The 8877-nt window shown below is 34.6% G+C and overlaps 1 protein-coding gene across 1 annotated transcript; it reads left to right on the top strand.

The window, feature by feature from the left end:
• Positions 1 to 4152: 4152 nt before the first annotated feature.
• LOC137648454 (carbohydrate sulfotransferase 1-like) lies at positions 4153 to 8546 on the top strand. Its single transcript, XM_068381370.1, has 2 exons — positions 4153 to 4734; positions 7415 to 8546. Exons 1-2 carry the CDS (start codon positions 4614 to 4616, stop codon positions 8464 to 8466), a joined length of 1173 nt encoding a protein of 390 aa, XP_068237471.1. The 5' UTR covers positions 4153 to 4613; the 3' UTR covers positions 8467 to 8546.
• The last annotated feature ends 331 nt before the right edge of the window (positions 8547 to 8877 follow it).

The following is an 8877-nucleotide window of genomic DNA, read 5'->3' as shown; positions in this document are numbered from 1 at the left end:
GATCTCAATTGGTGTCTGGTTACAAGATTTGTAATCATCAAAAGTCATAATTATATAAAAATTAGAGCTTCAACCATCTCTTGAGGAAAATATAATATTTTAGTGTTATTAAAGCCAATGGATAGCTGAAGTTCTATTTTAGAGGCCAATGTGCAAGCTCCTCTATGTTCCTGAAATCTTATTTTCAATCCTCTTCCAGTTTCCCCTACTGAGTTTGCCCCCGTTCTTGAATTGGAGATACACAAACTCGCTTTTTTTTTCTGTTTCCATCTATTTTCTATCATTTTATTCATGGTATTTCTGAATCAAAGTAATGTCAATATACCTGTTGTGGAGAAAATGGAAAATTAACTATATTAATTTCCGATATTTCTTTATTCCAGTTAAAATAATCTTTTTCAGTGACTTTATTATGAAAAAAGGTAACATAATACTAAAATATATAGAATAAGGTGTAAAATCTCTGAATAAACAGCTGGTTAGAGATCTTATATGCCCTGCTAAATGAATTATCATAAGGAAAAGAAAAGTCGTGGATGTATTTCTCCCAGTTAAAGCCTGGATCACCCCATGGGAACCAATTATTTTTCCAAAAATTTTAAAAATGAGTTTTTATGAATTTATATTCTATAACCCTCCAAGCATACAGCGCAAAGTTTGTTTGAACATTCTGCGGTCATTTTCGATGGTCACGAAGCTTTAAAGGGAAATGGGTGTAACCAAGACCTACAGATGGGTCTTGGATGTAAGCGTGGTTTAACCTATTTACTTAAAGGGTCGAGCGCGAAATAAGCCTACAGCTGTCCGAAATACTGTTTATGTACGCTTGTTTTCCCGGTATTTTCTTTTCATTTCATGCCTGAGAATCTAGTGATGCCTGGCTTCTTTTCACCCCTTTGCTCACTCAAGGCTGTGAGACATAAACAGTAGATTAGGGAAAGTAACTATTGCTGGTAAAATAAAACCCGTTTTCAATTATTTGACATTGCGATAACACCCCTGCAGTGAGGCTATAAAAGCCTATAAAGTCAAGGAGAGAGAGAGAGAGAGAGAGAGAGAGAGAGAGAGAGAGAGAGAGAGAGAGAGAGAGAGAGACGCTGACTATATCAACACTTAATTTGATACCAAAGTAACTAAATAGTAATATTTTCTATTTCTTGAAATAAACCAGGACAAATCAAATCTAATATCAATATATAACTGTTTAGAAAGTCAAATGTAAAGAGAGTACCAATCATAACGTCACTAACCAAAGTATCGTGTCAAAAAGTTCAAGCATTTAACTGAAAACTTTGAAGTGCGATTACTCAAAACTATCTTTTTTTCCGCTTCGAATATATGCTAAAATTCGGAAATTAATTCAATCATTTTAAAACTACCCATGTTAACGTATATATGTTTGGAATTTGTTGTGCAAGAAAGATTTTTTGTGCAAAGTGATAGATAATATCACCAAAAAAAAGAAAAAAAACACACGAAAAAAAAAACCTCGAAATTCAGCGTGACGTCATGGATATTCATCTATTTATTTATTTATATCTTGATCCAGATGTTGGGAAAAGCTCAATTACAAGTTGTTTTAAGGATATTTGAGTACTTTTATGTAAAAAAGGGAAGTCTGAAAAAACAATTAAGTCCGCAATACACATGTGACGACGGACTTATATACGGAGTGACGGACGGACAAAGAACATACATATTGAGTTCTTATGTTCATATAGTGTTGGCATTGGTAATATAACTGTACCATGAAAATATCTAGTTACTAAGTTAAACAATTTTTTTTAATCAATATTTTTGTGCTCGGAGGTGATCCGGGCCTCAAAGCTTATGCAATAAAAGCAGAAATGAAATCTATTAAGTAGTAACCTGATGAGTAGTAAAACATCTGAAAATTATATTTTGACGTTATGCTCAAAATCATTTGTAAATGTTATGGTATAAGAAAGAATATGAATATAAATAATACTTAAAAAAACGTTCACAGCATTTTTCACACAGCATGACGAACATTATTTTGATCGACCAACTATGTTTCAGCTTTTACAATAGACACTAACTCAGACTTATATCCCAAACTTTTCTATTTATTCTGAATAAACAAAGAGAAGCTCTTCATTTAGGAAAGTAAATTACTAACAAGGCACTGCTAGATAATTTAACAAACATATAAAAAAAGCCAAAATTTAACGACTTAGTCGAAGTATCCCTGGTTACAAAATTAACATCACCCCCTAACATAGAGACACTTGCCATTTACTTATGCAAATCATGCGCTTAAACATGTGTTATTTCTTATCTCTTAAATGTATGTATGGGATTCGTAGATCATGAATTACTAAATATACAACTTAATTGAGTTTTTTAATATAACACTTATCAATATCTGATGAGAGAGAGAGAGAGAGAGAGAGAGAGAGAGAGAGAGAGAGAGAGAGAGAGAGAGAGAGAGAGAGAGAGAATGGGTTATTTAGTAATTATATATCTTAAGAGAGAGAGTTATATAACAATTATGTGTCTTGAGAGAGAGAGAGAGAGAGAGAGAGAGAGAGAGAGAGAGAGAGAGAGAGAGAGAGAATGGGTCATTTAGTAATTATACATCTTCAGAGAGAGAGAGTTATATAACAATTATTATCTTGAGAGAGAGAGAGAGAGAGAGAGAGAGAGAGAGAGAGAGAGAGAGAGAGAGAGAGAGAGAGAGAGAGAGAATGGGTCATTTAGTAATTATACATCTTCAGAGAGAGAGAGTTATATAACAATTATTATCTTGAGAGAGAGAGAGAGAGAGAGAGAGAGAGAGAGAGAGAGAGAGAGAGAGAGAGATTGATTAGATTATAACATATCTAAATATTCGCTAAGAGGAAAGTCTGGTATGCTAGATATTCTAATGTCTTTTTTATTAGTCCATGTTTGGAGAAAACAAGAAGGGATGAAAAGGAATTAGGGTTCATGAATTAAATGTAAAGGAAGCAGTATGAACGAGAAAAACAGAAGCAGGAAGAGAATTCTAAAGTTAAGTAAATAAGATTTCAAAATAAGCAAATGAATTGTGATTCAAATGTGCAATAAAAGTTTACCGTTGCTGGTGCAGTGCTACTTGGTGATAGTAAAGATTAACTGCATGGTTTGGTGAAAATATATCTCAGGATAGCAATTAGGGAATGAAAAGAATAATCAAAGGTGTCGTACAATGTCAGGAGTTTGCAGATAAGAAAATGTTGGTTGGTGATATTCAAAAAACAGCTGTAGGGAGCGTTGAAAGAATTTGAAAGTATTTGTAACTAAGAAGATGCTAGAAAGATGGAACAATGAATAATAGTATTTTAGAGCAATAGCGACGAATGATTGTAAAGTGAAAAATGCCAGAATAAGTTTAGAAAAAAAAGTAGCAGGATCCACGCAGAAAGTTTGGTACCTCATTTCTATGGAAGTGAGGAACAAGGATGAATGGTTTGCAAAACCTGTGACCGGAAGCGGTGAAAAGTATAACAGGCGGAAAGGTTAATGAATATCTTCATATGGTTTGGTCCTATGGAAAGAATAGAGGTTTCAAGTGTTAGAAGAGAACAGAAGGGTTCGAGTATCCAGGAGGTGTGAGTGACCATTCGAAAAAGTGGTGCTGCGTGTAGAAGATGGGTCTGCACATTACTAATGAATCCTCTGTATATATATATATATATATATATATATATATATATATATATATATATATATATAAATATATATGTATGTGTGTATATATATATGTATATATATATAGATATATATATATATATATATATATATATATATATATATAAACAAACATATATACGTATGTATGTATGTATGTATAAATGTATATATTTACATGAGGTGATTAATTTTATGGTAATTTTAGTCCATTAAATGGCTATGAATTCTCAACTGAATACAAAAATATATAAATACTACTTATATTACGTTAAATGAGATTCAAAACTTGAAAATGTTGAATAGATTCATAGTATACATTCAAGCTAGACACCTGTTGATCAAATGAACATGTGATCTTCCTAAGCCCATCCCTACAGGTGAAAATCCTCTTTGGGGTTATCAAACACACACACACACACACACACACACACCTGTTCAAGCTCTGGTGGCATCCCGAACGACTCGCCATATCGTTTCTTTTTATCACTTGAAGTAAAGGGGGAAAGAGAGTGAGAGAGTGAGAGAGAGAGAGAAAAAGAGAGTCGTCAAGAACCGTGTGTTTCATTAGGTGAGGGAGAGAAAGAGAAGAAAAAAGAAAGCGAAAGAGAAGGAAAGGAAAGCCAATATCCAACATGAAGAACGATTAAATTTTGCTCATCAATACACTAGCGATGGTGTTACAGAAACTCAGGTCATCGAGTTGAAGAATCAAAGTGAGCTAGGAAACCACTCCGAAGGGAAATTCCTAAGAATGACATCGTGACGAAGGAAACGTATATGATTAAATTCTAATCCTCCGAAGGGAATCCGAGAATAATCGACGCAGGCTTTTTTGATATCGTTAAAAGGCAACGTCCACCTGCTTGAGGGAACGCCCCTGCTAAGGTAACCTCCATTTCCTCCGTGGACAAGTCGACCAAAGGGAATTCCCGTCAGGTATGATCACCAAAGACCCCTTCAAGCCACTAATCTTCATCCTCGTGGCTTTCTCAGTGATATACGCCATCTATAGCATCGTCTACAAACGTCGGTTCGATTTCAACGAAGAAAATATAACGGGTAAATACTATGGCTTTATGACTCCTAAAATTTCTACAATGTGTTTTTTTTTAGGTTCTGTGACGGTTCTCTCTCTCTCTCTCTCTCTCTCTCTCTCTCTCTCTCTCTCTCTCTCTCTCTCTCTCTCTCTCTCTCTCTCTCTCTTATATATATATATATATATATATATATATATATATATATATATATATATATACTGTATATATATACATACACACATGTATATGTATATATATATATATATATATATATATATATATATATATATATATTTCACGAAAAATAATATTCTGGTCATGTGGAAAGAATGGAGATATAGGTTGGTGCATAAGTGACGCGAAGAGAAAGACAGAGAAAGCGCTCAAATAGATGGTGCAAAAGAAATATTAGTTATACGCTTTTTTATACGAGAGATCATCCATGTTAATGCTGCTGATGTGTGAATCTGGCTGCAACTGTGTTCTTAATTTTCCTCTGGGGTCATCCCAGAATTTGTCAGTGAAAATGCCATAATATGACGTCGCGTTATCTGTGGTCATAAAAGATATAGAGGTTCAAATAACGAAGTTTTTTTTGCCATTGGAATTTAGTTAATTACTAAGTGAAAAGGTCTTGCTAATATTCGCGGGCTCATTTACATATTAATCAACACTTGTAGAGATGGGATAGTTGATTAACGGAATCTGTACATACATACATACATACATACATACACGTTCAATGAATAAGAAGTGATAAATATATTAATATTCTTTGACAAGCCCACGCTGAAGTAAAGCTTAGATGTCTATAATACACACACACATACAGAGAGAGAGAGAGAGAGAGAGAGAGAGAGAGAGAGAGAGAGAGAGAGAGAGAGAGAGAGAGAGAGTTATTACCAAACGATAGGCTTTTCCATGAAAGCGCGCATGCGCAATCATCATCCGTAACGGAGAGATTCCTCTTATAAAGAAATTCGTGTAATAAACCATTAATGTTTGGGAAATATTCTGCATAGAGGGTTCATCCCCAATTCAGCTGTTAAAGTATGATTTTGACAGTGCCTCTTGAGTGATTTTATTTCTATGGCCTGACGCTATGGCCGAGGAAGTTATTCAACACCGTAGTGCAAGTATAAACAGGCCCTTCAACTAGGCTACGAATTTCGTTTAATCTATAGATGCTGGACATCAATATGGATGAGAGGAAGTGAGATAGGAAGTAGAGTAGAAGGCTACTAAGTGGTGACGGCCTGTGGCTACTAGAACGCTTCAAAGACCCTTTAGTATTGGCTAGTGCATACATTCCACCGCGTGAGATACAATGACGTCACTATCCCCACTTCAGTAAGGATTTGTGAAAAGACTATTCTTCCCTGAAATTTTTGATGAGCTATGGCTTTCGTGAAGCTTTAAAATCATTCGCTCATTATTTTTCTGTGGATTGTGAGTAACGATTTTCCTGAAAAGGTTTTTTAATATTTCAAGGTTTTCAACATTCAATTGTTCCTTTAGCGTTAGATTTGGGAGGTAGGCAAGTGCAACTGATAATAGCTATCGTCTATGACTATACTAAAGTTTGCAAGTGTTTGGTTTCTTGCATGTTCGTTTATGCTCTGATGCATACACCTGACAATTAGATACAATCATTAAGCGTTCATTTTCTATAAGAAAATAATAAGGATATTAAGCTATTAGAAACCTTTTGAATTTTCCACTTTCTTCCATTTATCTATATCTCTTAAAATCTTCTATCCTTTGAATGGTAAGTCTTTCCACTTTCAGTCTTCTGTGACACACTATTCTAGGTACTTTGGTCGAAGACACTTTCTTCCCATTTGGCGAGAGCTCTGTGGCTGCCTTAGAGTGAATATGTACTGAGTTTTAAATGGAACAATGACTAGAATATTATCTGTAAATGTAAAATCTACTTTGGAAGGAGTCAGTTTGCAAAACCCTAAGTTTTCAAAGAATGTATTTTTCTAAGTTGAAATGTATAAAGACAGTGAATTACATTTACTCGTAAGATATATGACTTGAATAGGAAGGTAAATTAAGAATTACTCAAGATTGGGACTGTTAGTTAACACTTCAAAAATAAGTAGAGGAAGTAATTCTGGCTCCAAATCCATAGTATTGATACGTTACATAATGCCTTTGAGGTAGAATAACATATCTAAATCTTGAATTTGTCATTATCTTAAACGGGAATCAAACCATGTTCGATATTTTAACGAGTTATCTAGTAAGTAAGAGATTTTGGTATAATGAGGTAACAATAAGTAATTTTTTTACAAAGTATATAAGTTTTCATTCTCATCGTCAGTGACAAGCCTCTGGATGAAGATTTATGACTCTTGGCTATTCTTAGCAATTATTACTGATGATATGCTTCTCCATATTAAAATAAGAACATTATTTCCAAAACATTAATTCAGAGTCAGTTTGGATATGAATTCTTTTTACAGAACTTTAATAACCAAATTAGTTAATCAAGTTGAGGTAAAGATGTTATTATAGAGTACATTCTTATTCCTTACAACATTCTGGATTAGCATTGAAATTCCTTAGCTATGTCATAACATCCATGTCAAGAAGAGGTTAATTCTTCTTTCCTTATATCATCTATTGCCTTTTCTATTGATTACCCCTGAGGACAATTTACCTTCTCAATTAACCCTCTCTTCTCTTATTTTCAGAATCAGAAGTTGACATTACCGACTATGATAACGAATACTATGAAGAGAACAACCAATCGAAAACAGAAAACCGTTCCAGAAGGAGTTACGACCAACATGGAAGTGGCGAGTCTTTGCCAGTGCTCATCCTCGTACTAGCCTCCAATGCCAGAAGTGGGTCTACATTGCTGGCAGAGCTCCTTTCCACAACTGGAGAAGCCGTCCAATTTTTCGAGCCACTGTGGCCCTACCGAAATAAACCAAAGTTCTTCATTGGTAAAACTGTCAGTAGCTTTCTATCTGAGCTTTTCCAGTGCAATTTTAGTGAAGAATTCGAAACCTTCTTGAGGGATACTTTTCCATTCAGTCAGTACTTCCATCAAAGTATTCTCAATTGCTTGAGTGACCGGTCCAATCAAGAATGCCTCAAGAGCCTTGACTTAAAGAAAATCTGTCAAAACGCGAAAGTTCGCGTTGCCAAGGTTGTGCGAGCTAGGCTATCTGCTATCGAGGATCTCCTCCAGCGCTCTTCCCCACCTTTTGTCAAAGTGATTCATCTCACACGAGACCCAAGAGGCTCGATAACATCCATGCAGAGCCTCTTCTGGAATTGGAAGCCCTCATCCAAGTGTGAGTACCTCTGGGAGGACATGCAGGTGTACGACCGCTTAGTGCAGAAGTACCCTGAGAGCCTCATCAACATCACCCACGAAGAGCTGAGTTTACACCCTACAAGAACTATGGAAAAGCTGAATCGATTCTTGCATGGCACACCTGATATTTCCATTGATACACGGAGGTACATCAAAAGACACATGAATTCCACTAGATATCAAGAGGATCCTTTGAGTACCTTCAACACTAGCCAAGACAAGTACCAGTCTTGGAGATGGAAGATCAATGGCAGGCTGCTCTCGGAAATTGAAAACGAGCCCACCTGTCGTAAGGTCATTGAGAGATACGGCCATAATCTATTTGGATCCCTTGACAAGGTAACCGACCCTAGAATACCCTTGGAAGTATCTGACGAAGGCCCAAGCGAAGAGGTCTTGCAGATGTATACGCAGTCATGAATTAGATTCAGTTGGGAAATATAGTTTCAAATGAAGTTATGTTAAGGGGGACATACTGTATATATATATATATATATATATATATATATATATATATATATATATATATATATATATATATATGTATATATATATATATATATATATTATTAAGATATAATTAGCCCCTTTTTATCTCTTGATTGAGAACGCATTATATGAATTTGCATGCCACATTTACAATGCTACTCAAAAATGCATAAACACACACATGTATATATATATATATATATATATATATATATATATATATATATATACATACAATGTATATAATATATATATATATATATATATATATATATATATATATATATATATATATATATGTATATAAAGTTCTGTGGAAAATATTTTCAATGACCTCTTATG

This window comes from Palaemon carinicauda, chromosome 10 (assembly GCF_036898095.1).
Source record: "Palaemon carinicauda isolate YSFRI2023 chromosome 10, ASM3689809v2, whole genome shotgun sequence".
NCBI lineage: Eukaryota > Metazoa > Arthropoda > Malacostraca > Decapoda > Palaemonidae > Palaemon > Palaemon carinicauda.
The sequence above is the reverse complement of the archived record's forward strand: the minus strand, read 5'-3'. Positions and strand labels throughout refer to the sequence as shown.

Excerpts from the sequence above, each read along its gene's own strand:
- LOC137648454 (XM_068381370.1), top strand. The coding sequence starts at position 4,614 with ATGATCACCAAAGACCCCTTCAAGCCACTAATCTTCATCCTCGTGGCT. Across the intron at positions 4,735-7,414 it reads CAACGAAGAAAATATAACGG|AATCAGAAGTTGACATTACC; the intron begins GTAAATACTATG and ends TCTTATTTTCAG.